At 55.5% G+C, this 26,571-nt stretch overlaps 2 protein-coding genes across 3 annotated transcripts in view; one reads left to right on the plus strand and one right to left on the minus strand.

The window, feature by feature from the left end:
* Positions 1 to 11,501, minus strand: part of SYMPK (symplekin) — a 36,316-nt gene extending 24,815 nt beyond the window's left edge. For both annotated transcript variants that reach the window (XM_028529979.2, XM_028529980.2), the window contains exons 1-7: positions 11,366 to 11,501; positions 6,193 to 6,316; positions 6,009 to 6,074; positions 4,482 to 4,535; positions 4,324 to 4,397; positions 2,187 to 2,313; positions 1,272 to 1,521 (exon numbers count right to left, since the gene is read on the minus strand). In XM_028529979.2, coding sequence (XP_028385780.1) covers positions 1,272 to 1,521; positions 2,187 to 2,313; positions 4,324 to 4,397; positions 4,482 to 4,535; positions 6,009 to 6,074; positions 6,193 to 6,297 — 676 coding nt within the window. In that variant the 5' untranslated portion in view covers positions 6,298 to 6,316; positions 11,366 to 11,501. The remainder of the gene's footprint in view (positions 1 to 1,271; positions 1,522 to 2,186; positions 2,314 to 4,323; positions 4,398 to 4,481; positions 4,536 to 6,008; positions 6,075 to 6,192; positions 6,317 to 11,365) is intronic.
* Positions 11,502 to 12,257: 756 nt separating this feature from the next.
* On the plus strand, positions 12,258 to 19,189 carry FOXA3 (forkhead box A3). Its single transcript, XM_028530040.2, has 2 exons — positions 12,258 to 12,484; positions 17,515 to 19,189. The coding sequence occupies exons 1-2, from the start codon at positions 12,416 to 12,418 to the stop codon at positions 18,508 to 18,510; spliced, it is 1,065 nt and encodes a 354-aa protein (XP_028385841.1). The 5' UTR covers positions 12,258 to 12,415; the 3' UTR covers positions 18,511 to 19,189.
* The last annotated feature ends 7,382 nt before the right edge of the window (positions 19,190 to 26,571 follow it).

The raw sequence follows: 26,571 nt of genomic DNA on the forward strand, positions 1-26,571 counted from the left end.
TTCGCAGTATCCAACCATCGGAACCCGACTGGACCACTAAGTGGACGTAAACTCTGAGTGCGCGCCTGTGCATTTGTACACACAGAGGGACCTCAAGTCCTCTGTACACCCGTTCTCCTCCATCCGGTCCCCAGAAGCTAACCCTCCCCAACTGTGGTGGGTATCCTTCTTCGAAAAAACACCCTGGATGCCACATGACTTGATACAGTGAATAAAAAATGGAATGTGCCCTGGCTGGCGTTGCTCAGTGGATTGAGTGCGGGCTGCGAACCAAAGTGTTGCAGGTTCGATTCCCAGTCAGGGCACATGCCTGGGTTGCAGGCCATGGCCCCCAGCAAGCATACAGTGATGTTTCTCTCTCTCTCTCTCTCTCCCTCCCCTCTCTAAAAATAAAATAAATAAAATCTTAAAAAAAAAAAAAGAATGTGACGTCACCATACTATGGAATGTTGTATAGCAATGTGAACATGATTTTCACAGGGAAAGATCCAGTTTAGGATAATGCCCTCGAGTGAAAAAGTCTGTCAATCAGCATGTGAAAACGGCCAGCAGCCGTGGAATGCTGCCTTGCTGGCCACGTGAACGCCCTACACCCTGCAGCAGATAACAACCCCAATCACCAATTGAGGAACCGAAGAGGCCGCCTGCCCAGTGACGGAGCAGAGATTCAAACGCAAACCTCTAATGCCTCTCAGCTGGAAACAGAGGGCATGGTCCTGTGTTTTTGTACATGAAAAAGTCATCGCACGTAGAGACTGTGAATATACTTGGGCAAATGTCTGTCCTGGCACAGTGCAACGCCTGGAAGGAAACAATATTCTCAGCAGCATTCATCTTCAGAAGCAGGTGGGGTGGTGGGGGTGACTTCCCCTTCCTCTGTATTTCTTGCTTGACACTTTATGAGTGGGCATGCACCACATTTATAATTCACAACCAAAAAAACTGTAAAAGCAGCCAGCATTTACTGCGTGCTCCCCTCCTCATGGAACCGCACTGCGAACCCAGAAAGTCACCATCACCTCTATTTCACAAAACGAAAGCGAAGTTCAGAGGGACGTAACCTGCCCAAGTTCACGCAATGCGTGTAAGTGGTACGTAAGTGCTGAGGCAGGGGCTTGAGCTTCGTGTCCAGGGACGTGACCGTGTTTTACACCGTCTTGTCTCCAGAGACTGAAAACCGAGGCACAAGGGAGGAGGGGGAGGGGGAGGAGGAGGAGGAGGAGGGGCCCTCGAGGTGACTGACAAATGGCACCAGCTCCCGGGGCACTCACTGTACTGGATGTAGGGGTGGTCACGGGGGACGCGGTCCAGGCTGATGTCCTGCTCGTGGCGCCGGGGCACCTCCGAGTCCGCCATGCGGGGGGACAGGGTGACAATGAAGGCCTCCACAAACTTGATGGCGTGGGTGCGCACACCGTCGTTGTCCGAGTCCAGCATCAGAATGATGTCCCCGGCCATGGCAGACACCATGTCCCAGCAGGCCTCCTGCAGCTCGCTGATGACGCGAGACTTCACCATCCACTGCGGGCGGGCCGGGAGGGCAGGGGCAAAGAGAGACACGGGGACAAGACATCAGTCCCCAACTCCACCACCACCCACCTGTTCCTAAGTGACAATGAAATTTCGCTTGGGAGACATTTACTATGTTCAGACTCTGTCCCCAGCCCTGTGCTCGGTGACACTGGGAACAGGACCCAGTGGTGACCAGGACCAGCCTGGTCCTGCCCTCATGAGGTTCATAGACAGGGACAACCTGGAGGGATGAAAGCTCAGGTCTCGAGCCAGATGAAGGAGCACAGTGTGGGCCCCCCGAGGCAGAGCAGACTGAACAAGATCATCTCTGCGTACATGTAAGGGACAGCATGGCAGTAAGCTCTTTTCCTGAAGGTGCCGACGACAGCCCCACGCCACTGTCCCTGTGGCTCGTCGATCGATTGGGGCGTGTCCAGGGCAGGACTGGCCCCGCTCGGTCCCAGAGGAGCCACCTGGGGAGTGTTTGCTGGATGCCCAGGCAAACGGATAAATGGGCCCAGTGCGGGTCAGCGGTGGCCCTGACCACAGGGCCCCTTTGTTGTCTGCTCTGAAGATCTGCAGTGAGTCTGGCTCATGAAGACTTCGATCTGACCCTGGTTTTGAACGCTGACAGAGGAGTCTGCACATGAGCTGTGTCAGGGCGGGACGCTCACCTGCAGGGCCACCTTGTAGAGCTGGGTCATGGTGAGGATGGCCCTCTTCACCACGTTCACGTTCTCGTCCCTCAGGAGCATGTTGAGGTTCGCAATCAGTTTCAGCAATAACTCAATGTCTCGCTTGCTGGGAGATGGAGGGAAAAGGTCAAGGTCAAGGTGGTCCTTGGGCGGGTGAAAGGGACCTGGGCTCCAGGAGGGAAGGGAAACAGGGCCGGCGTGTCAGGAGACCGGGATGGAGGTGGGCAGGTCGGGGAGTGCACCGGTCTGGTTTGCCGGCACAGCCGGGAGCAGAGAGCGAACCTGGCACCGTTGGACATGACTGCCCCTGAACGCTCTGCCCAGGCTGCTCACGCAATCCCCCAGCTTGCCCTCCGGGGCCCTGCTCTTCACGTGAGGGGTAACAGTGCCAGACAACTGTGTGAATCTGGGTAACCAACCCCGTCTCATTTGCAAGAGCGCCTACCTCACACCTTATTGTGAAAACTGCAGCGATGCACGTGACCTGCTTCAACATTGTACAAAGCGTCTGACCGACACGAGCCATTACTGCTTTAAAACACTTTGCTTTACATAACCACAGATTTTGTTTACTAGTTTGTTGGCCTGAGTCCGAGGCCTCTCAGAGAGGGGACCCCTTCAGTCTGAGTACTGGCAGTCTCATTTTTTTGTTAGAAGAATGAAAAGCCTTCAATGAAGGCAAGAAATTCAAGAAGGCCACACCCAGAGCTCAGAATATGGACATCATTTTCACAGCATGATCCAACTTAAAATGGAACATTAAGCTAATTAGTCAAAAAATACGAAACTCAACTGTTAGTTACAGGGAAGCGGGAACAAAACCCGTTCTCACTCCCTAGTGCGTCCCCACAGCCAGACACAAACGCCCGGCACACAGCAGGCTCGTGACACGTGTCGGCTGAACAGATGGGTTTTTTTTTATTTTGCAACTCAGAAAACTTACCACAAGTCCTTCCAGCGACAGGTGGAGACCGAGAGTCAGGCAATGGCGTTACAGACGAGGGTTACAGTCCCAGCTCTGTCATGTACTGACCCTGGGACCTCAAGAAACTCACTTCCTCCCTCTGAGTCACAATTTCATCTTTGGTTAAATGGGCCAAACAACTCATGCATAGTGCAGTTTTTTTTGTTTTTTTTTTTTTTGAGGATCAAATAACAAAGTGGGTACAGCATTTGGTACAGCACCTGACAACCAGAGGTTTCATGAAATAAGGGCTACCTTATTACCTCCCAATTATAAAGCATCCGGTAAACGTTTAATGAAGAAACGACTCGGGCTGAGCAAATCGCCTGAACATTCTGAGCCTCGGTTTCCCTTTCCGTAAAAGGAGGACGACAGTCTCCATCCCGAAGGCCACTGTGAAGCTCACAGGCGACCAGAGGACAGGACCTAACACGGCGTGTGGCAGCGTGAGTGCTGCACGTGGGCACTGCTCTGGCTAAGGTCTCATTCGACAACCACATGGCCAGCCCCTCCTACATGACAGCGCCGTGCGAGACACCGGGGCACCATGGTCTGCGACACACATAAGTCCTGCCCGCCCACCCCCCCCCAGCCCCGGGTGCCGGCGTTTGCGTGGGGAAGCACTGAGGGGATCCCGGGTGCACTCCAGAGCAGAGCGCAGGTGGGGTGCGGGGGCGGGGCTGCTCCGGCCCGGCGGAGGAGGACTTGCGGAGGGAGACCGGAGGAAAGGCGGCCCTTGCCAGCAGAGAGGCTATGAAGCACAGCAGCACTGTCTGAGGAACAACAGAGAGGCCAGCGGACGTGTGGGGAGGTCCCAGGAGCCGCCAGGAGGAGGGAAAGCAGGGCGAGGAGCGTGGGCTCCAGCTGAGTGCGACAGTGGGCCAGGGAGGGTCTGAGAGCCAGGAGGGCCCCAGGCGGCCATAACTCTGGCAGGGTCGCTCTGGCTGCCGGGTGCCAGAGGAAGAAGCAGGGAATGGGCACAGCGTTTCCTTTGGGGGGGGATGAAAATGTTTTGGAACTAGATTGTGAGTGTTAAATGACACTGAACTGTTCACTGAGAAATAGTTTACATTCTGTGAATTTCGCTTCAATTAAACAAAAAGAAGAGTGACAGCAGGGGCGCTCCCAGGGGCCCCGGGCACCGCCACGTACCATGCCTCCTCGATGAAGCCAATGACAAATTTGCGCACTTCAATCGACTTATCCACTTGGAAGGCGATGATCTCCTGCCAGCGTCAGGAGAAGGCGGGTCAGGACTGCGCCAGACCCACCCGCTCACCCCCACGCCCCCTCTCCCATCGGTCACTCACATCCAGGAAGTTGTCCAACAGCGTGGGATCTTTGTTGATGATCAGTTCCTGGACCTGGAAGGAGTGGGGATGGGAGGAGCACACAGGTAAAACCAGGGTCTCATCGGTGCAGACACACAGAAGTGTGTAGGGGACAGGAGCAGGCTGCAGACACGCTCAGCTCAAACCCTGGCTCTGCCACTCCCTACCACGGCCTGCAAGCAGCTTCTCTGAGTCTCTTCTGTGAATGTGGATCTTAAACACCAACTCCTAGGGTTGTTGTGAAGCTCCAATAAGATCCTACTACCTGGCTGGTGTGGCTCAGTAGATTGAGCACCAGACTTTGAAGCAAAGGGTCACTGGTTCCATTCCCGGTCAAGGCACATGCCTGGGTTGTGGGCCAGGTCCCCAGTAGGGGGTGTGCGAGAGAGGCAACCACACATTGGTGTTTCCCTCCCTCTTTTTCTCCTTTCCTTCCTCTTTCTCTCTAAAAATAAATAAAATCTTTTTATTTTTTAAAAGAAAAAAGATCCTACCAGGTGCACGTCCTGGTGGACAGTGAGTGCCTGAGACACACGGGGCTGAAGAGAAGAGGGCCGAGCTGCAGGACCCTGCCTTCCTGAGGCTCATCCACCAGTCCACCCCCTCCTGTTTCAACTCCCCATCCACACTGCCACAGGCACTCGTGACAGTGAGAACTGGTCCCTGAGATCCTCATACGGTCCCTGAGGTCCTCGTGCTTGCCAGGCTCTTTGGAATGAGCATCTCCCACAGACATTCTCACAGAAGCCCAGTGCCCACACAGGCCCAGCTCCTGTGACCCAAGGTGTTGCTGTTTGATTGTCCTCACAGTACACGCCGCCTCCCCCTGCCATGAGGGCAGCCCATCGGCACCCCGCTGTACTGCGGAGGTGGAGCCAGCACATGCTAAGTAGCAGACCTGGAGTTCAGAACTGGACCAGGCAACCTGATCCTCCCCAACCTCTGAACTCTACCTGTGTCCTGTTCTGAACCACAACTACACTGCCCACACCCCCACAAGTTTCCCATGTCCTCTTAAGTCTCTCGCGTTCTTGGCCAGTTTTTTCTCCTTATCAGATGTCCCCTCTTCCAGAAAGCCCTCCCTGACTCTCCACCCCTAGGCTGGGCCAGGAGCCGCCTGGACTCCTCCATCCCAGCTTGGCTCACTCTGAGTCCTCGCTGTCATGTGACCTGCCTGCCTTGCCCACCGGACAGGACCCTGGCAGAGAGGAAATGCAAGGATGAAGAGCACAGGCTTTGGACTTGGAATCCAGTTTCCAAGCCCTAGTTTAGCCAGCTCCCAGCAGAGTGACCCCGGGACAATGGTTTAAGCTCTGAGACTCTGCTTCTTTCCACATAAAATGGGGATGAAGCTGCCCCGCCTCATGGAGACTTGGTGAGGACTGAACGTGAGCGAGCCTGCACAGCACCGGGCACCACGGCAGCAAATCCTCAGCACTGAGATCAGGGACACAGTGTTATTACCAGCGTCTTCTTTACCCAGTCCCCCACACCCCGCCCCCTCACCTGTTTGAGCACTGTGATCTTCGAGTCGCTGGTGATCAGCGCGGCCTGGTTCAGGAGGTCCACCACCTAGAAGGAGGGGAGAGGCAGGTGGTGGTACTGGCCCGCTAGCCCAGCCCCCTTGGTGTGCCCTGGGCCGTGCCCCGGGCCGTGCCCCCCCACATGCAGCCCGTCTCCCCACACTCACTCTCTCCGAGGTGGTCATGACGTCGATGCCCAGCCCCTCCTCTTGTGTGAAAAACTGTGACGCCACACTCCGGCGAGTGACGCTGTCCCCACTGCTGCCCGCCATGGCTGCTGTCCAGTAGTCCCTGGAGAAGAAAAAGATGGGCCGGACCTTTACCTCGCCATCGACAAAGGCTCGACTCTCCCCTCCAGCCTGTCCGGTCCCTGCTGGGTCTTCTGAAGGGCCCCCTCGCTCCAGGGTCTGTCTCAGACTGTAAGTGGACGCGTGGGCTGTAATCTGGGGGAGACTGGGCCTCAGGTTGGAGGCAGTACTAAGCCTCAGATCCAGCACTCTGCACAGAGCGGGCTGACTGCAGTGGTCCGCTGAAGGACGAATGACTGAACACACAGCAGCCGCCTGGCTGTCCACTCTGTACGGGACACCAGAGCAAGCTTCCTAAAGCAGGGCCCCAGGGAACGCCAGCTGCAGAACCCTGCACACAGTAAGTACTCAATACATCTGAAAGGGCCTAGATAAAGAAAGTACATTTCATCCAGACTGGGGTAGTGCACTTGGTTGGGCATCGTGCACAAAGCAGAAGGTCACTGGTTTGATTCCCAGTCAGGGCATAGGCCTGTGTTGTGGCCTGGCCCTGGTCAGGACACCTGCAAGAGGCAACTGATTGATGGTTCTCTCCCTTCCTTTCTTCATTCCTTCCCCTCTCTCTAAGAATAAATAAATAAATAAATAAATAAAACAATTATGTTTCAGCCATTTTCTGGAATACTCAGGGGTTGTATTTAAACAGATGTGGGGTAGGGTGGGGAGGGGACACGTTTGGGCATCTTCCCCAAAGTCCCACTGGCACAACTGTGAAACAAGGGTATCACCGCAAAACTACTCCTAACAGCAAAAAACACCAGCAACCCAAGTGGTCTCAATTAAGGAGACTGGCTGAACAACTATGATATATCCATACAGCAAAATACTGCACGACTGTGAAAAGGAATGAGGAAAATCTCCATACACTAATAAACAGAGGGCTCCAGCATGTATTAAGTGGAAACGTGCAAAGAGGAATACAAAGTGTACTGAGGGAATTACATATAATTGTTTAAAAAAAAATACCTGAAAGGATAAACCAAAAAGTGGAAGAGAAAGGAAACAATAAAAAACACTTTGGTGACCCTGGCTGGTATGGCTCAGTGGACTGAGCACCAGCCTGTGAACCAAAGGGTTGCTGGTTCTATTCCCAGTCAGGGCACAAGCCTGGGTTGCAGGCCAGGTCCCCAGTAGGGGACGTGTGAGAGGCAACCACACATTGATGATCCCTCTTTCCCTCCCTTCCCCTGTCTGAAAAAAAAATAAATAAAATCTTTATTTAAAAAAAACAAAACACTTTGGTGGATCTCAGTGTACCCTAATCATAAAAAGATGTCCCTGACAGTCTCTTGTATCACAGAAAATGTGCTATTCCATCCATTTTCGTCAAGTCTGTGCATGACACACAGAAGGACCGAAATAGGTTTCCTCCTCTGTGAAACGGGGTGGTAACAGTATCGATCTTTCAGGCCTGTCCTGGGAGCAGATGAGTTAGCATACCTAGCAAGGCCGAGAAAATACAGCTGCTACTTTTATGCACACGGGAAAAGATCCCAAGGGTGCCCTGGCCAGTGTGGCTCAGTTGGTTGGAATGTCATCCCATAACCAAAAGGTTGCGGATTCAATTCCCCAGTCCAGATGCGTAAGATCCCCAGTCAGGTATGTATGTACGTATGTATGTATGTATTGATTGCCTCCAATCAATCAATGCTTCTCTCTCACATCGATGTTTCTCTCTCTCAAGCCAATGAAAAATGTCCTTGAGTAAGGATTAAAAAAAAAAAAAGATCTCAAGGTACTGTGTAAACTGTAAATAACAATTTGAGGAGGGTGAAAATAAAAAAGATGCATTTTTTAACTCAATTTTTAAAAAAGATTTTATTGGCCCTGGCTGGCATAGCTCAGTGGATTGAGCGCAGGCTGCGAACCAGGTATCGCAGGTTCAATTCCCAGTCAGGGCACATGCCTGGGTTGCAGGCCACGGCCCCTGGCAACTGCACATTGATGTCTGTCTGTCTGTCTGTCTCTCTCTCTCTCTCTCCCTCTTTCTCCCTCCCTTCCCTCTCTAAAATAAATAAATAAAATCTTTTTATTTAAAAATCTTATTTAAATAAAATCTTTTTTTATTTAAAAAAAGATTTTATTTATTTTTTTAGAGAGGGGAAAGGAGAAAGGGAGAGAAACATCAATATGTGGTTGCCTCTCATGCGCCCCTTGCTGGGGACCTGGCCTGCAATCCAGGCATGTGCCCTGACTAGGAATCGAACCAGCGACTGTTTGGTTTTCAGGCTGGTGCTCAAACCACTGAGCCACACCAGCCAGGGCCAACATCTTTTAAAAGGAACATATACCATGTGCTAGTTATTCAACAGGTACCTGCTGAATGAACGACCAGCCAACAGCCTCCTTCCCACACTCCCTTCCACCTGTCACCCCCACATCTTGCTGGAGTGAAAGCCAACACCTGCACCAAGGCCTGCTGGACCTCATATGATATGGCCCCTTCTACCTCTGCCTTCACTTCCCTCACCACTGTCTGCTCCAGCCGCTCCAGCCTCCTGTTGTCCCCTGGATACGCCAAGCATGCCCCTTCCTCAAAATCTCTGTGGCTCCCTCCCTTCCGCCCGGACTGTTCCTCCCCTACAGATACTGGCACAACCCTCTCTCTCCAGTCCCTTCAGCTGTCAACGGAAACATCTGGGCAGTGAGGTCTTCCCTGACCACCCTATTTCAAATTTCAATTTCCTCTCCTGCCCCATCTGTGTTGCTCTGCTTTTCTCCATGACATTATTACCATCAACAAACCACCTACTTGTAAGCTCCGTGAGGGCAGAGACTTGTGTGGGTGAGTGCTCACTTATTATTTCCTTACTGTGAGACAGTGCTTGGCATCTAGTAAGTGTTCAATAATTATCTGGTGGGTGAACTGAAAAGGGCTTCTCAATCATTGGGCTTAGTATCCCTGCCCTTTAGCTCTAAAATGTTTGAAAAATAATGCTATTATTAATGGAATATTTAATACATGCTGTCACAATTCTAATACACGTTAACTTATTTTTAACCTCACAACACTAACTCTTCGAGGAAGGTATTTTTTAAAATTTTATTGTTATTTTTAAAAAGATTTTATTTATTTATTTATAGAGAGGGAAGGAAGGGAGAAAGGGAGAAAGAGAGAGAGAAACATCAATGTGCGGTTGCTGGGGGCTGTGGCCTGCAACCCAGGCATGTGCCCTGACTGGGAATCGGACCTGCGATGCTTTGGTTTGCAGCCCGCACTCAATCCACTGAGCTATGCCAGCCAGGGCAAGGTAGGTATTTTTTTAAAAAGATTTTATTTATTTATTTATTTATTTATTTATTTATTTTTAGGCGGAGGGGAGGGAGGGCAAAAGAGAGGGAGAGAAACATCAATCGGCTGCCTCTTGCATACCCATCACTGGGGACCTGGCCCACAACCCAGGCACGTGCCCTGACTGGGAATCGAACCAGCGATCCTTTGGTTCACAGGCCAGCCCTCAATCCACTAAGCCGCACCAGCCATGGCTGAGGCAGTTATTATTTTTAATCTCCACTTTACAGCTGAGAACACTTGAAGGTGAGGGAGGTAAAGTCCCTTGACTGAAGTTTGCAAGATACAGACCTAGCAGTACAGTTGCAGCATCTATCCGCCCCCCCCATCCCCAATCTCTGATAGGAACCGCTTCTCCACCGCAGTCCGTCTGTGCAAGCCAAGGGGCACGGGCTCCCAACGACCAGCACACTGCCACCCCCCATTAGAACATAATGAACCTTCTCATGATGGGCCTTCCCTCCCTTTTCACGATAATACAGCCAGACTCGCCAAAATGTTACCCTGTGTCCTTCCTCTTCCACTTTTTGATTTAACCTTTTATCTTTCAAATGTACACACCTCATTTCCCTTTCTTTTATAAAAAGGGAGTATATAATAAACACCCCCTTCCTGTTCTTTTTAATTTTATTTATTTATTCTTAGAAAGAGAGGAAGAGAGGGAAAGAAACATCAATGTGAGAGAGAGGCAATCAGTTGCCTGTGCCCTGATGGGGGAAGGGAACTAGTGACCTTCTGGGTCACAGGCTGGCCCTCAACCCCCTGGGCCACACCAGCCAGGGTGCCCTGTTCCTTTTCATTTGCTTTCATTTAATATATGGAGTCAACTCTCCACATAAGTGTACAGGGATTTTCCTCATTCCTTTTTACAGTCGCATAGTATTTTATTACGTGGCTGTAATCTGCTTTTTTCTGCCAGTCTCCCCATTAAAGAACATTTGGGGTGTTTGTAGTCTTTTGCTATTACCAACAACCATCATTTCCCTTCCTTCCAGGTGCACTCCTCATGGAGTACCGCTGCCCCACTCCTACCTGGGAGTATGACGACTCCCCTCACATGCAGAATGACCCCAGGAGTATCTTTCATTCATTCAACAAACATTAACTGGGCGTGTACAGTGTGACCAGCGCTGTGCTGGGAACACGGCAGTGACAACACACACATCCCATCCCTGTCCCCGTGGAGCTCACGGTATTTGATTATTCAAACACTCAAACAAATAAAGGTCCAAAACCAAATCAGACCACACGTGACACAAAGGAATGGGACGGGGACCTACGAGAGCGTTTAACAGGCGGATTTTGGGATGGAAGGCAAGAAAGGAGGGCTGCGCAGAGGAAGTGACGTTGGTGCTGAGACACGAAAGATGAATGGGAGTTAGCCAAGCAGAATGAGTAAAAGGATGTTGCGGGTAGAGGGGGCAGCATGTGCAAAATTCAGGAGGCCCGAAGGCGCGTGGCGTTTGAAGAACCGAAAGGCCACTGCAGCTATTCGAAGTGAGGCACGAGTAGAGGCAGAGCCGAGGCCGACTGGGCGGATGAGCCTTGGGGGCCACGTTGGAACTTTGCCCCGAGATCACTGGGGAACCACAGAAGGGTCCTGAGCAGGGGAAGAAACTGGAGTCCCAAACGTCACTGCTTCCTCCTTTTCGAAAGGCCCCTAGCCCTCCGCTAGGGCCCCTGCCGCCGCACGGCCGCTCCTCCCTTGGTCCGCGGGCCCCCACGCCACCCCCTGCTTACCGCGGCTCGGGCCTCCGTCGGGTCGTGCACCCTCAGCAGCACCTCTTCGCAGACGCCGCCACCGCCATCTTCCGCTTGCCGCCGGGACACAGCGCACGCGTCGCACACGCGGTGCCGCCGGGAAATGTAGTCCAAGCAGTAGGCAGACCCCACCCCAACCTCAAGCTGCGTTAGGGGCCTTTGGTCCTCCCCCAGACTACTCCGGGCAGCTCTTAGTTTCCGGCCTTCGAACCGCGTGCCTTCTGGGAAGTGTAGTCCCTGGGGCGAGGGAAGGAGCACAGAGGGTTCTGGGAAATGGAGTTCCGAGTAGTTCTGAGTCCCTGGACGGCTGGAGTTAGAGAGAATGGGGAGTCCGGGTTGCGAAGCTCCCAGGTCCTGGAGGTGGCCTGGTGCCCTAGCGGGGTCTGAACAGCGGCTCCAATCCTCTCCACTTTTGGTCCTGACCATTTACACAGTTCAGAGCATTTCCAGCTGTCGGAAGCTTCACTATTCCAGTCCGTCCAATGGGAAGGTGGTTGCGAGGGTCTCTTCTCGGTTTCACAGCCGCATATCTGGAACCCTGGAGTCTACCGCGCTCCGAGGCCTCTTTCCTCCGCGGCGGTCATGCTGAGCTCTGGCTATTCTCCTTCCCCTGTAGAGATGTTGAAAACCTCTGGGGTAGAAGGGCCCCAGAGTTCTGCCTTCAGGGTCTTTATAATCAGCAGTGTCTCCTACCAGTAGCTCCCTCACTACTCAGACCTGTCCAGCTCTCGTGTCCCGGGGTTGCGGCTCCCGGCGCCTGAGGTCTATCTCCTTGCAATCCCGCAGGGGGCGCCCCACTCCGAGCGCGGGAGGGGAGCCCGGGAGGGCGGGAGCGGCGGGAGTGGGGGGGGGGGGGGTGTCCCTGCTATAAAGCTTGGCCGCCTCCCGCGGCGCCCTGGACGGCGGGGACCCAGGGCAGTCGGACGGGCGGTTGCCGGTTGGAACTCGGGCCGTGAGGGCTGGGAGATCCGAAGCGCTTGGTTCCCCCCCGGGCCGGAGCGGGGGCAGGTGGGGGCGCAGGCCCGGGGGATGCTGGGCTCGGTGAAGATGGAGGCTCATGACCTGGCGGAGTGGAGCTACTACCCGGAGGCGGGCGAGGTGTGTCCGCGGGGATGGCGGAGCGGGAAGTGGGGAACAAGAATTAAGGTGCGGGCTTAAATGGGGTCAGGGATCGGGGTGTGGGCTCAAATGTGGGCCCCAACTAGAGTTGAGGAGCAGAGGAACTAGCGACTCGGAGACCAGGTGTAGCAGTGAGGGAGCGCCGTTTCCGTAGGTTAGTCGGAGTGAGGGATAAATGGGCGTCAGGAAAATTTAGGCAAGGGTCAGGACACAATTTAAATGGGACGGTTCGACGCTGGCGACTCCAAATGAAAGCGAGCGAAATTAACGAACCAAAGCTAGGAATCAGACCTCCAGGATCGCAGGATAGGGGCAGCGCTGAGGGATTAGGAAGCGGGTCAAAATCGGGGGAAAATACAAGGAACTAAAAGGTGGGAGAGGGAGGTCACCATTAAGGGAATCTGCGGTGGGAGCTCAGGGTTAGAATCTAGTGTTAAAGATGGGAGTTCCGGCCTAGAAATTAGAACTGGAGTTCAGGGATAGAGTGGGATCTGAGATAAGGTCCGAGATAAGGGTTAGTGCTTAGGGATAAGAGGTAGAGTTTGGTTTTTGAGAGAATGAAATAACAGGTGGGTTAGAGTTGGGATTCAGATAAAGGGGGGGCAGAGTTGGGAGCGGGAGAGTAGGAGAGGGGTCATTTTCCATTCCCCACCCCCCATCTCTGCTCCTGACCCTTACCCCTTCCAACTGAACTTCACTGGTTTAATTGTTATTAGAGACCCTCAGCGGGGATTCTACTTGTGAGAGGCTGGCGGGTTTCAGGTTTCGCACCTCTTCCAGTAATCTCCAGTAATTGCTAATGTCCTCACCAGCCCCATTTCTTACTAGACCACCCTGGATTAGGGGGGCGGGGTATAGCTTTAATTCCCTCACCCCAGCGGACAGAAAGTCCTCCCCCAAGTCTAACTTGCATTCCTCTTGCTGCAAGGACTCTTCCTTAGCTCACTCTCTCTGTAGTCATCATTGTGAAGTGGAGAGGGGAGCAGGGTTCTAGTTGAGGGTTCCCTGGGATCTGGACACTTCAATTCCTAACCCGGAAGGGGGCTCTCGGCTTGAGGTGGGGGAGGGAGGCTGGAATGGCTGAGTTCTCCAAGGAGACTGAGATCTGGGGGTTACAGGGGCCCCCACGTGCCTGAGTACGGGTCTGGGGTTTGCACTGTAGGGTGAGACTCCTGGATCCCCAGGCCTGTGAGGCTTGGCATGGTGCCAGGGAGGGGCCAGCCCTGGGGCTGTCGAGGTGTGAGGTGCACGTGGGGTGGGGCAGGCCGACCAGGGAGGGGTTTGGGAGTGCGGAGAGGGTGGAGATCCGTGGCTGGAGGTGTCGGAAGGCAGAGACTAGGTTGGAGGTGAAGGTTCCCAGATGGCGAGGGAAACCCAGCTGAACCCTGGGAGAGTTCAGAGACTGGGAACAGGATTTGCGGGAACAAACTAGAAATCAGTATTTAGGTGGGCACATCTTAAGTAAATTGTGGTGGGGTCTAGGATGGAGGAGTCTGAAGTTGAGGGGACAGTTTGTGTGGAAATTGTGTCAGAAATTGAGGGACAGTCTAGAGATGATCAGCCCTTGGGGACCTATTTTGGGAGAGTCGATCTATGGGTGGGGGTTGGAGATGGAAATACTGTCTGAGGGTCACCCCAGCCTTCTCAGCTGAGCCACCTCCTTCCCTTGCATGAGAACAGTGGGGAAAGAAACATTTGCACTCACTCAGCAACTGAGAGCTGAGAGGTGCCCCATACTGCTATTAGCCCTCCGTGCCTGCTTGCTAGGGTGATGTTGACACCCCCAGGCTGGCTCCCTGTCTGGAAGGAAATCGTCCCGCTGGCCTCCAGTTCTCACACATCAGCTGGTCCGACTCCTCCCCCCTTTTAGAGATGGAAAACCTGAAGCTTCCTGGAGAGTTGGGGGCTGCTTGAGGTCCTGGGTGGAGACTGGGACTAGAAACCAGGCTTCTGGCTTCACACTGCCTTCCTCTGCTCCACACCTCCCCCAGAGACAATAAGGAAATGAAAGGGGAGAAATTTCAGTCCCGGGGTGGGGGTGCAGGTTCTCTGAGGGCTTCCCCCCAATCTCAGCCCCGCCCTGGCAGGGAAATCCGGCTCAGACCCGGACACTGGGGGTTCATCCCAGCCCCGGGGCGTGGGAAAGCTTATGGTGGATTAGGGCAGCTGGAGTGCTGGAGGTCAGACCTCAGGGAGAACTTCCGGACGGGTAGGTAGCCAGGAAAGGAGGGCCTTGGGGTCCCCATCTGTCTTCCTCTGTGATACACTGCGATGGAAGAAGGTCTGACTGAGTTGGAAAAGTGGGAGGAGGGTTGTAGAGGGATTTAGGAATGTTCTGTAGATCCCGTGAATCTGTCCCTTTCTCCTCTTATCTCTTATTCTGGGGAGGGGGCAAATCTAGCTAGTGGGGGGAGGGGGGACCAGTGCATGGGGGGAGGGAAGTGGCTGTGGCTTTGATTTCAATGTGAGGCTTATGGACATTGGCAGATGCTGAGGGAAGAAGGCAGATGGGTGGATATGAAGGTGTGCTGAAGGAGGAAGAGGGGGGTGACGGAGGAGCAGGGTAGAGAGAGACAGAGGGAGAGATAGGGTGCGGGGGGAGAGACATGGGGTTAGGGAGAAGCAGGAGCAGAGGAAGGCAGAGGGGAGACCCTGGGAAGGAAAGAGATGGGGAGCGATGAGGGCCAAGAGTGTGGGGAGCAGAGCGAGACAGAGTGGGAAAGGGAGGCAGGAGAGCGAAGGGGTGTGGAGGGAACGAGACAGGGAGAGAGGCAGGCAGACAGACACGGAGACGGGGAAAGTCAGAGAGGCCCTGGATGGACACAGGACAGACTGAGGAGAGAGTTTCTGACTGGAACTCAGACCCAAGTTGGTTGCCAACTGTCCCTGACGTCCTGGGTGACCCTGGCAGTTCCCTTTGCTCTCTGGACATGGGACCTGCACACGCTTACAGTGACGGGGCAGAGAGGGGACCCACTACCTCACAGCAAAGGTGGCTCCCACAGAGCTAGAGCAGCACCCCTAAGGCCATGAGACCCCAGCGGGGACAGGGACGGGGGGCAGGGGAGCCTGGCAGACGGAGGACAGAGCGGGGGAGGATGGAAGACAGCAGATGGAAGGAGTCAATACACACAGAGGGAGAGAAACCACCGTTCACCACACTTCATACTTTCCCCCTCTCGTTCCCCTCCTGCGGGATTGTCCGCTGTATGAGGGCAGGCGTGTCAGTCGGCGTGGTCTCGGCTTACACAGCCTGGTCCAGAAGGCCGGTCTGTGGGACTCAGAATCCCGCTTCTGCTTCTTCTTGGCTGTGTGGTCCTGACAACCTCTCTGGGACTCGGCTTGCTCAGCTGTAGAATGGGGGTCATCACGGCACCTCCACACAGTGCCAGTGCGGCTGTGAAGATGAGAGGGGGCCTTTGCACGCCGTGCCGGGAGCAGTGCCCGGCATGGAGCAGGTGGCCGGGAAATCCTGCTGAATGGATGGAAGGAAAGCTGTGTGGGGAGTTACTGAGACAGCAATGGCCCCCATGTTTCACTGATGCACATTTTTCCCCTTCTGAATGCTTCTGAGAACGGAATGGGTTTTATAGCCAGTGGTGCTTAGGGATTATAAAACTCACAGTGGGTCTCCGCCCCCCCCCCCCCCCCCGCATTCTTACTGATACTGAATACCGCAGTTTTACAAACAGTGATGCCTTCGATTTGATGATATAGACAGGGTCTGGCACAAGTAACGCCCCTCTTCATTACAAAATCATAGGCATGTAATTCTGTAGCAATACTCTCATGCTGAAGCACACCATATGACATTTTAGGTGAAATGTTCAAGTTTAAACTATAAATTATTATACCCATATTATTACCCTACCAGCCACACTCAACCAGGTGTTACTTCTGTGGGACCCTGTATACAGTAATTAGATGATAAGGTTGAACATGATTTCTGGTAGTTAAACATTTTTTTAAAGATTTGTTCGTTTTATTTTTAGAGAGGGGAAGGAAAGAGAAAAGGGGAGAGAAGCATTGATCAGTTGATTGGTTGCCCCTCATACGCGCCCCAACCAGGGACAGAATTGGCAACACGAGCCTGTGCCCTGACTGGGAATCGAACCCGTGACCTTTCACTCTGTGGGGCGACGCCCAACCAACTGAGCCACACTGGTCAGGGCGACAGTCAAACATTTGTGGCCTATTAAAGATTGTAATTTTATAACCTAAAGATTGTAATTTTAAAAGATGGAGAGAGCGCACATATATAGATTCAGTTATTTGATAAGTCATCAGGGGTCAGTTTTGGGGTCTCGGGACCTTTTAACACTTTTAAAAATTATTGAGGACCCCATGTTGTTGTGGGTGTGGGTTATGGCTATCTTAATGATGACCTTATAAGAAATAAAAACAAAAAAATTTTAACGTATTAATTAGTTCTAAAATAGCAATGATTTGTTAGTGCAAATGATGTATTTTTATTAAAGTAGCGACATTTCGGAGCTCGGAGTGAGAGGAGTGGCGCCGTCACAGTGTCTCGAATCTCTTCAGTGTCGTTTGCACAGACAGGAGTGGGATTCTCGCAGCCGAGTCTGCGTTTGGTCTGGCGTGGGGTCGAGTGTCCCCTGGCCTCCGAAACCTACCCCCCCACCCCCCAGCACACTCAGCAGGGAAGGAGAGGGAAGGAGGCTAGTCATGTCTTAGCTCCATGGGAAAGCAGCTTGACCTCTGGACGCCTAAACCCCGGAAAGGTCTCCAAGATGCCCCAGGGTGTCCCCCTGGGCTACACTTCGAGAACCGCTTAAAGCATAAGCTTCAGTGTCTTGGAGTGTGGGGGGCGGTGCACAAGGAGGGGTGAGAGAGAGACTTCCAGAAACGGCTGTTAACGGAGAAAAGTAAGGACGGAAGGGACTCATAGTCTCTACAAGACAGACAGACACAGTGGGTCCAGCAACCCTGTGCTGAGCAGTGAGTGGGGCCGCACTGACCCCTCTCCGTCTCTCTTTCTCTCCATGCAGGTTTACTCTCCAGTGACCCCAGTGCCCACCATGGCTCCCCTCAACTCCTACATGACCCTGAACCCTCTGAGCTCTCCCTACTCCCCTGGGGGACTCCCTGCCTCCCCACTGCCCTCAGGACCCCTGGCGCCCCCAGCCCCCACCGCACCCCTGGGCCCCACCTTCCCAGGCCTGGGTGCCGGCGGTGGTGGAGGCAGCAGCTCAGGGTACGGGGGCCCGGGCCCGGGCCCGGGGCTGGTGCACGGGAGAGAGATGCCGAAAGGGTACCGGCGGTCCCTGGCGCACGCCAAGCCGCCATATTCCTACATCTCGCTCATCACCATGGCCATCCAGCAGGCGCCGGGCAAGATGCTGACGCTGAGCGAGATCTACCAGTGGATCATGGACCTCTTCCCCTACTACCGGGAGAACCAGCAGCGCTGGCAGAACTCCATTCGCCACTCGCTGTCCTTCAACGACTGCTTCATCAAGGTGGCGCGCTCCCCAGACAAGCCAGGCAAGGGCTCCTACTGGGCCCTGCACCCCAGCTCAGGGAACATGTTTGAGAACGGCTGCTACCTGCGCCGCCAGAAGCGCTTCAAGCTGGAGGAGAAGGTGAAGAAAGGTGGCGGCGGGACCTCCGCCCCCAGGAATGGTGCAGGATCCGCCGCCTCGAGCGCCACCCCGGCTGCCACCGTCTCCTCTCCGCCGCAGCCGCAGCCCCAGCCCCCACCCCCCGAGCCTGAGGCCCAGGGTGGGGAGGACGTGGGGGCTCTGGACTGTGGCTCGCCGCCTTCCTCCACACCCTACTTCACTGGCCTGGAGCTCCCGGGGGAGCTGAAGCTGGACGCCCCCTACAACTTCAACCACCCTTTCTCCATCAACAACCTGATGTCGGAACAGACACCAGCACCTCCCAAGCTGGACGTGGGGTTTGGGGGCTACGGGGCAGAGGGCGGGGAGCCTGGGGTCTACTACCAGGGCCTCTATTCCCGCTCTGTGCTGAACGCCTCCTAGCGGGGGCCAGAGCCACGGCGGGTGGGGTTCGGCTGTAGCTGACGCAGGCGGGCTGGCGGGGCCTGGTTCTCCCCGAGACGCTGCGTCCGTCCCCGCCACTTCAACATCTTGGCTGGTCTCTTGCTTACTGTGGTGACTGCCGCTTCTGTGGGCGTCGTGGCAGTCCGTCGGGTACTGTGAAGTCTGCCATGTTGATTGATATACTTGGTCGACCCACTGGGTGCTCCTGATGGCCCCCATCAGGATGACATCTGGTTGGCCCTTTGGACAGGGATGGATGTCCTCTCGGCTGACCCTTTGGTTGCCAAGGTGATGCTGGTTCAGGTGCATCTTCTTTGGCCAGTTGGGTGCTGTGATCACTTTTTTGGGGTGGACCTCTCGGCCCGGTAGGTGCCGAGTTGGCCATCATCCCACGTAACATCTGTTTTGGTCCACTGGGAGCTACGGCGGCCACCGTGCTGGCTGGTGGACATAATAATCACTGTCCCTTTGGTGTGAGCTGAGGGAGGGATGGAGAGGAGCGTGCCCTCGATTCTCCCTGGAGCCCATCCCCTGCTCTGGTCCAGGAGGGACCAGGAAGGACTGCTGGGGCGGGCGATTTCTACTGAAGTCTGGGTCTTGCCTGGGAAGTGGGATGCTGGCTGTGTTTGAACATTAAAGGCACCGTTTCTGCCTCACACAGAATGTCTCTTGTCCTTGGTGGATGGGCCCTGTGGAACTTGAACCCCTGAATTGCTGTTTCCCTGACCCCCCTCCTTCCTGCCCCCAAGAACTGGCTGCCTGTGGGGGAGGGGCCGGGGGAGGCATCGACCTGACCTTTGGCTGTTGGCTGTCCCTGACCCCAAGGACAGTTTGCTCACAGATAGCAGCCCCCGCAGCCGCGGGGCCAGGGCAGCAGGGGGAGGTGGCTGTGCAGTGACCAAGGCCATCGCCCCACCCCCACTGCACAGACCCCCCCCCAGCTCTGAGGCTCGGGGACCCCAGGGGCTGCTTGATTTTGGGTTCGGCCATGGAGGAGGAGAGGGGCAGACTCGGTGTTCCTGGAAAGAGACTGGGTGTTGGAGCCCAAGTCTGCGTGTGTGCGCGCGCGCACGCGTGCCCCGGGCCCTCATCGCACCTGGTGAGGCCCCACGGGGCGGCACCGATGATGATCGTCTCTGTCTCTCATCGTGTGGGTCTGCGGTCCGTCCCCGCTCTGGGTGTGCGCTTCCGTGGCCCGCAGGGAAGCAGGCTCTGGCACGTGTGTCTTCCCCGTGTCACAAGAGTGGCCCCCTGGGTCTCTGTATGTTGGCGTGCCTGCGGACTCGTGGCATGCAAGAGTCTGTGTGTGACAACATCCATGTGGCGGGCGGTCGTGTCATGGCATGTTTCATGTGTGTCTCTGTGTCCGCACCTGTCTGTGTTGAAAAGTAAGGCTGCTGGTGCTCGTGTGTGCCTGTCACCGTGGTCGGCTGGCCCTGGTGTGTGTCTGTCGCTTTTGTAGGAGAGTGTGTGGAGAGGGAGCTGGGTTCTCCTCTGGCCCCAGGGGCCTGTCCCTTCAGGTCTCTCCCTGGGCTCAGAGTCTGTCTGTCTGTCTGTCCGTCACGCAGATGTTCTGAGGACATGGCTCTCTCAGGAACACAACTGTGCACTTCCCGCCCCTCACTTCACTGAGCAGAAAACTGAGGCCCAGAACGGGCAGGGACTGGACCAAGGCCCTTCAGCTGGCCTGGAGCAGGTGGGCATGGCTGGTCTGAGATGTGTCTTCCCTTATGTCACCTTTGTCTTTCCTGGTCACCGGCTCCCTACCACTCACTCAGTTACTCAGTCACCCGAAGACCAAAGGCCATCTGTTCATCCATCTGCGTGTGAGTGTGATGTCTCTCCCAGTTCCGGTGTCCGTCTTTCTCTGTGTCCCTTGGTGTCATCTCTCTCTGATCGCCCCATCCCTAATCCTCTCTCTGTGTCTTTGTCTCCGTCCCTTGTTTTAGTTTTCTAATTTTTTATTTATTGATATTAGAGAGAGAGAGAGAAAGAAAAGGAGACACACACACACTCTCATTTATGCATTCCTTGGTTGATTCTTGTATGTGCCCTGACCGGGGATCGAACCCACAACCTTGGCGTATGGGGATGATGCTCTAATCAACTGAGCCACCCTGCCAGCACTCTGGCCCTTGATTTTTTTTTTTAAACCACTCACTCGTTCTCTACATCTGTTTCTCACATGGTCTGCCTTGCTCTCTCTCTCTTATTCTTCCTGTGGCTCTGCCTGAGTCCTTCCCTCTCCCTGGGTCTCCAGGTCTTTCTTTTCTCTAGAGGGGACTCTCTAGGGGACTTCCTTTGGGGTCCATGTGCCCTCAACTCCTAGGATCTCCGGCCTCTCTCCTCCTGCTCCGGTCTCCCTCTCCCAGCTCCCTAAGTTTCCACCCCTACCTGCCACCTCGCACTGGCCGGGCCCTCTATTTCTGTCGCTGTGCCCGCCCTGCCGGCTGCGTGTCACCCCCGCCCCCTGCCGTGCTGGCTCCCTGTCAGCCGTCCCACCAGCTTCGCTGTCCTGGGCAGGCTGGGGAATTCCTCCCGGTTCCTGGAAAAAACAACTGGGGCCGAGAGAAAGGCCCTCAGTCTCCCCGGGCGCCCGCCCCCCTCCCTCGGGCCTGGGGGTCTCTCCCTGAGTCGGAGCGGCCGGCCTGAGGCAGGAAGCCCTGCGGTTTCTGGCTTCTCCCAGGCGGCCTCCGGATCTGGCCCCCGCCCCCCACCCGGCCAACAGCCCAAATATTATTCCGCAGGAGGAGTCGGTGGCAGCGGGAGGAGGCCCAGGCTGAAAGAGGCTTTCAGGGCGGCCAGGCCTGGGGCTTCCTGTCCCCAGGCTTGGGCCTCAGGCCGCCCCAGTGGGGACCTCAGGTGGCCGGAGGGGCGGGTGTTGTTGTAGGGTCCTGGGGGGAGGGTGGGGCCATCCGTCAGGGTGTCTAGTGGCCACCAGCTCGGCTGGCGTGGGCAGGTGTGACCCCCACCCCAGGGACAGCCGGCTGGTGTCCAGCGTGGAAAAGTACCACGGTCAGACGTGGGACGCATGGACAGACATGAGGACGCCAGGGATCAGGGATGGAGGGATGGCTGCGGGGACACAGTGGAGCCTGGGCTGGGAGCATGTGGGCCTAGACGCAGTTTGTGGGCCTGAGGTGACACGGTCCAAGGAAGGGCCCGTGGGTGGGGAACGGGGCCGGAGCAGTGTCCCTGCCATGGGCCGAGGGCCATCTGCATCGGAGGCAGGAGGTGATAAAGACGAGAGGTGATAAAGATGAAAGTTGTAACAGCCACCAGGGTTTACCATATGTCAGGCGTCGTGTGAGCACCTGACGAGTCGTAAACCGAACACTTCCTGCACCCCATTTTATTACAGGGGACACTGAGGCACGAAGGGGGGAAGTCACTTGTCCTCCACCACGCAGTTAGGGGTGAGCCGGGAAATGGGGACTCGGACCCCACTGGTCCGGCAAAGAGTCAGAACCCTGGACCGCCGGGCTGCTCCAGAGCCTGGGAGGGGTGACAGCAGCGCAGGGGCCCCAGTGTCCCCAGGCCCCCATTGTTGCCCCCGCTCCTGCCACAGCCTGCTGCAGGTGGGGGCGCTCTGGAAGGCAGCAGTCTGGGCCGGTCAAGAGTGTGTGCGTGCGTGTGTGTGTGTGTGTGTGTCAGCATGTCACTGGGTGTCATGCGTGTATCCTGCTGTCATTGTGTCCTAGGGCTTATGACATGTCGACTGTGACATGTCCCTGGTCACTGCGTCAGTGCGTGGTGTTTGCGCCTGTACACCTGTGTGTCGGGGTCAGGCACGAGGTCTCTGCGGCTATTGCTGTTCGGGTCCCTGTATGCACGTGGGTGTCACTGTTCTGTCATTGTCCTCTGTGTGCCTGTCCCTGTGTCCTCTGCCTGTCACCGGTGGTATGTTGTTGCTGTGTCTCTGGGCCTAACAACACGTTTACCTGTCAGTGCGTCCTGCTCTCTGTCACCGTGTGCCTGCCCCTGTGCCTGTCACAGTGTGTCTTTGTCACTGGGCTCGTGTGTCTGTTTATGTCTCTGACACTTCGGGTCTGCCTATATCTGTCTCTGTGTGTCACCATGTCTGCCCCTCAATGTGTCACCATCTGTCCAGGTGTCACGGGGTTACTCACCGCCCAGGCCACAGGTGGGTGTGTCAGGGCCACTGGTGCCAGAGCGGGGCCCATCCCATCCCACCCTCCGAGGACCAGGCTGGGTGCCTGTTTGCAAGGCCTGCCCCAGGTAAACATCGAGATCCGGAACCCAGGGCCGCCTCCCACACCCCCGCCCTGCCGCGAGGCCTGCCCTGGGCTGGGCTGGACCGGAGTCCTCCAGGCAGTGCCCCCAGACTGGAGACAGGCCCTGGTCCCCCCCCCCAACAGTCACCAGCCTCCCCAAGCCCCAGCCTTGGCCCTGCCCTGTCTGTCTGTCCGTCTGTCTGCTTCTCTCTCTGTGTGTGCCTCTCTGGGTGTCTGATGGCCTCTCTGTCTCTGTCCTCACTTCCTCTCACCTGGCTTCTCTGTGGCTTTGCCTTTCTCTGGAATGACCCTTGTCTGCCTTCTGCCGCTGTCTCTCTACCTCGAACTTTCCTGTCTTTTCTCAGTGAGGTTTGGTGTCCCCATTTTCCTGCTCTGTCTCTGCATCAGCCCCCTCTCCCTGCCGGTTCTCACTCTGGGGCCCTGTCTGCCTGCCTCTCTCTCTCAGGCTTTGTAAGTTTCCTTCTCTCCTGTCGCCGTGTCCCTCTTGACTCCAGTCTCTCAGTGTCAGCCACAGTGTCTGTGTGCCTCAGGGCCCCCAGCCCCCACAAAATCAGACCTCGGCCACAAGATCATGCCCAGGCCCTTGGGGAAGTGTGGCCCCCAGCCTCCCGCCCCCAGCCCGCTGGTGTATATATATATATATAAAGATATATATACGTATTATTTATATCTGTACCCGGGGGCAGGAGGGCAGACACTGGGGCCTTTGTGTAGCTGCTGCCCGCTGCCTGCCTGCCCGCCACTCCTCTCCCTTCGTCCCTGCTGCCCGCCCACCTCCACCCCCCCCCGCACAAAAGGTTCCTGTGCGGCCTGCCAGCTTCCTCTGCCTGAGGTGTGAGTGGGCACGCCACGGGTGAGGCGGGCAGGGGAGCCTGGGGGTTTTTTTCCAGCTTCAGGGAAGCTCTCCGGGTGGGGAGGGTTCTGGAAGAAGCGGGACTTCTCAGCTGGGCTACTGTCTGTCTGTGTCTGCTGTCCCTGGGCGTCCCTGGGTCCTTACCTGGCCTGTCCCTGGGAGCCTGTCTGTCCCTGCAATGCCATTCTGACCTTCTCTCTGTCAGTCTGGGTCTAGTTCACTTGTGTGCACACTGCCATCAAGCAGATGTGCTAGGTTGTCTGTTCAGCCCTGGACACACAGATAAGCGAGGTGCTTTGCCATTTCTGCCTCATAGGCTCCATCCCTTTTTTCTGTGTTTGAACACCTCTACCCCATTCAAAACTAAATCCAAAGTCCTTACCACGGCCTGCAGGGCCCCCTTGCTCCCTTATTGTCTTTCTAACCTCAGAGCCACACTGGCCACGCAGTTGTTTCTGGAGCAAGCAGAGCAGGCTCCCACCTCAGGGCCTTTGCACGTGCTGTTCTCCCGGGTTCTCCTGACTCGCTCCCTCGTCTCCTTCCGTTCTTACTGTCATCTCCTCGGCGAGCCCTTCCCTACCTCCCTTGTTAAATAGCAACCTCCACCACTCTCTATCCCCTTTCTCTGGCTTTTGTTTCTTCTTCTTAGGACTCCCTGCTCCCCAGCTGTCACATTTTACGGGACTGTCTGTACCTCTCACCTGAACGTCAGCTCCACGAGAGCAGGGGCTGCAGTCTGTGCCCTGCTGTGTCCACAGCACTCACCGCAGTGCTCGTCACACAGTGGATGCTGCACAAACATTTATTGAAGGAGAGGAGACAATTAATCTATGCAGCCGTTACACTAGCCCTGTGCGGGGGGCGTTGCTGGGGACAGAGTGGGGACTGAGACACCTGGCCCTGCCCTGGTTGGGCTGACGCTGGCAATCCAGTCCCCAGTGATGATTCAGAATGTGCCGGGTCTGTCACAGCCCAGAAGTGGCACCTGACACAGACTGGGGTGTCAAGGAGGGCTTCCTGGAGGAGGTGTCCCTTGAACTGTGACCTGGAGGAGTAGGCGTTGAGCAGGCCTTTCTGAGGGGACCACGTGACCATGACAGATGGAGCTTGTCCTTCATCGCAGCGATCCACTCTCTCCCTCTCCTGGAACTGTTGTCTGAAGATGTCCTAACTCTCTGGTCACGCCTGTACCTCTTTGATTTCCCAGTCTCTCTCTCTCCTTTGCTCTTTATCCCTCTCCCAACCTCAGTCTCATCTCCCCCTCCTTCTGTCTCTGTCATTGTATCTGGATATTTCTTTCTCTTTTCTCAACGTCTGTCTCTCTGTTTCTGCCTCCTCATCCCCCTCACTTCTGAGGGTCCCTTGAGCTCTCCTTCTCTCTCTCTAGATTTCTTTCTTTCAGTGACTGGGTCTCTCTACATCTCCCTCCCCACCTCTGTTGTCCCCCACCTTTCTTTCAGTCTCTTTGGGGTCTTTCTCTTTTTGGAAGCCTCATCACCTCCTCATGGATTCCCCAAATAGATCCAGAACCCCTTTCACTCTGGGCCCACCCTGGCACTGGGGGAGGGGGGCTGATCCAGCCCCTCACACCCACACAGGTCAGGTCTTCTGCTCTGTTAATGGTTAACCCAACCTCTATCTAGAATACACACACCGGGCCAGGCTGGGGATGACTCCCCTGCCCCCCACCCACCCACCAGCTGTTCTTAAAGGACCAGGTGTCCTCCACAGCTTTTTAACCCCCACTGGGGTGGAGGGCTCTGTATTTGAAGTCCTCTGGCCCTGAGGATGGGGGAGGGAGAGTGACCCAGTGCTTGGGTCTGCAGAGCTGTGTCTGGGGCGGCCACAAGACTGCCCAGGAGGGGTGAACAGGCACGTTACACCACCCGGCGACTCACTTGCCCCAGGCTTATCGCCTGGTGTATTTAATCAGGGGTGGTTTTCCCAGCCCTGCCCAGAGCCCAGGCTGGCAGTGCCAGGGGTGACTGAACACCTGAGACCTGATGGCTGGGGGAGGGGGTGGGACCCCTCAAGTCCAAGAACTAGGGTTTTAAAAACTCAAGATGTTGACTCTGGCTGGGGAGCTCAGTTGGTTAGTGTTCTTCCCATACGCCAAGGTTGCAGGTTCGATCCCCGCCCAGTTAGGGCACACACAAGAATCAGCCAATGAATGCATAATTAAGTGGAACAAACAAATCGATGTTTCTCTCTCTCTAAAATCAATTAAAAAACAAAACAAAACAAAACTCAAGATGGGGAGGACAAGACCCCTGCCAGGGTCCCCAATGAATGTGGGTCTGCAGGATGTGTGGGCGGGACCCCTGGGTAACCAAGATGATGGGTCAGAACTGGCGGGGTCTTCCAAATTAGCTGATATGACACCCAGCTGCCGCCCGAGATCTGGAGGAACCTTGGGTCTGGGCGCAGGGTCTGGGCGCAGAACAGTGCTGTGCCGCGGCGCAACTATCATCCTCCACCCCAGGCCATCGTTAGCCTTTGGGTCCGGCATTTCCCCTCCCCAGAGTGGCCACTTCAGGGTCGCAGGGGTGGGGGCTGGGCTGCTGGGGCTGCCCCTCCCCTTAACCCCTGCTCACCCACAGCCGGCTCAGGCCCCGCCCCGTGACATCAGCGAGCAGGAAGTCCTGGTTAATGATCAGTCCACCCGGACAGGTGCGGGACAAGGCCTTGCACTTCAGAGGCAGCCGCAGGTTGGGGGGAGTGCCTTTTACCCTGCCAGTCACGGTGTTCTAGGATGGCCACCGTTGAGACTGGTCTCCCCAGATGGACGCGAGGAACCCGGTTCGCTTCCTAGGTGTCTGCCTCTGGCGCTTTTGCACCACAAGGCCAGAAGCAGCCAGCACCACCGTGTTTCGAAGGACCCTGTTAGTGTAACCCACAGAAGTAAATCTCCTTTCCTCGGGCACCTTCTAG

Source organism: Phyllostomus discolor, chromosome 12, assembly GCF_004126475.2.
Source record: "Phyllostomus discolor isolate MPI-MPIP mPhyDis1 chromosome 12, mPhyDis1.pri.v3, whole genome shotgun sequence".
NCBI classification, from domain to species: Eukaryota; Metazoa; Chordata; class Mammalia; order Chiroptera; family Phyllostomidae; genus Phyllostomus; species Phyllostomus discolor.

Coding starts and splice junctions, on each gene's coding strand:
- FOXA3 (XM_028530040.2), top strand. CDS start 12,416: ATGCTGGGCTCGGTGAAGATGGAGGCTCATGACCTGGCGGAGTGGAGC. Junction 12,485..17,514: donor ACTACCCGGAGGCGGGCGAG/GTGTGTCCGCGG, acceptor CTCTCCATGCAG/GTTTACTCTCCAGTGACCCC.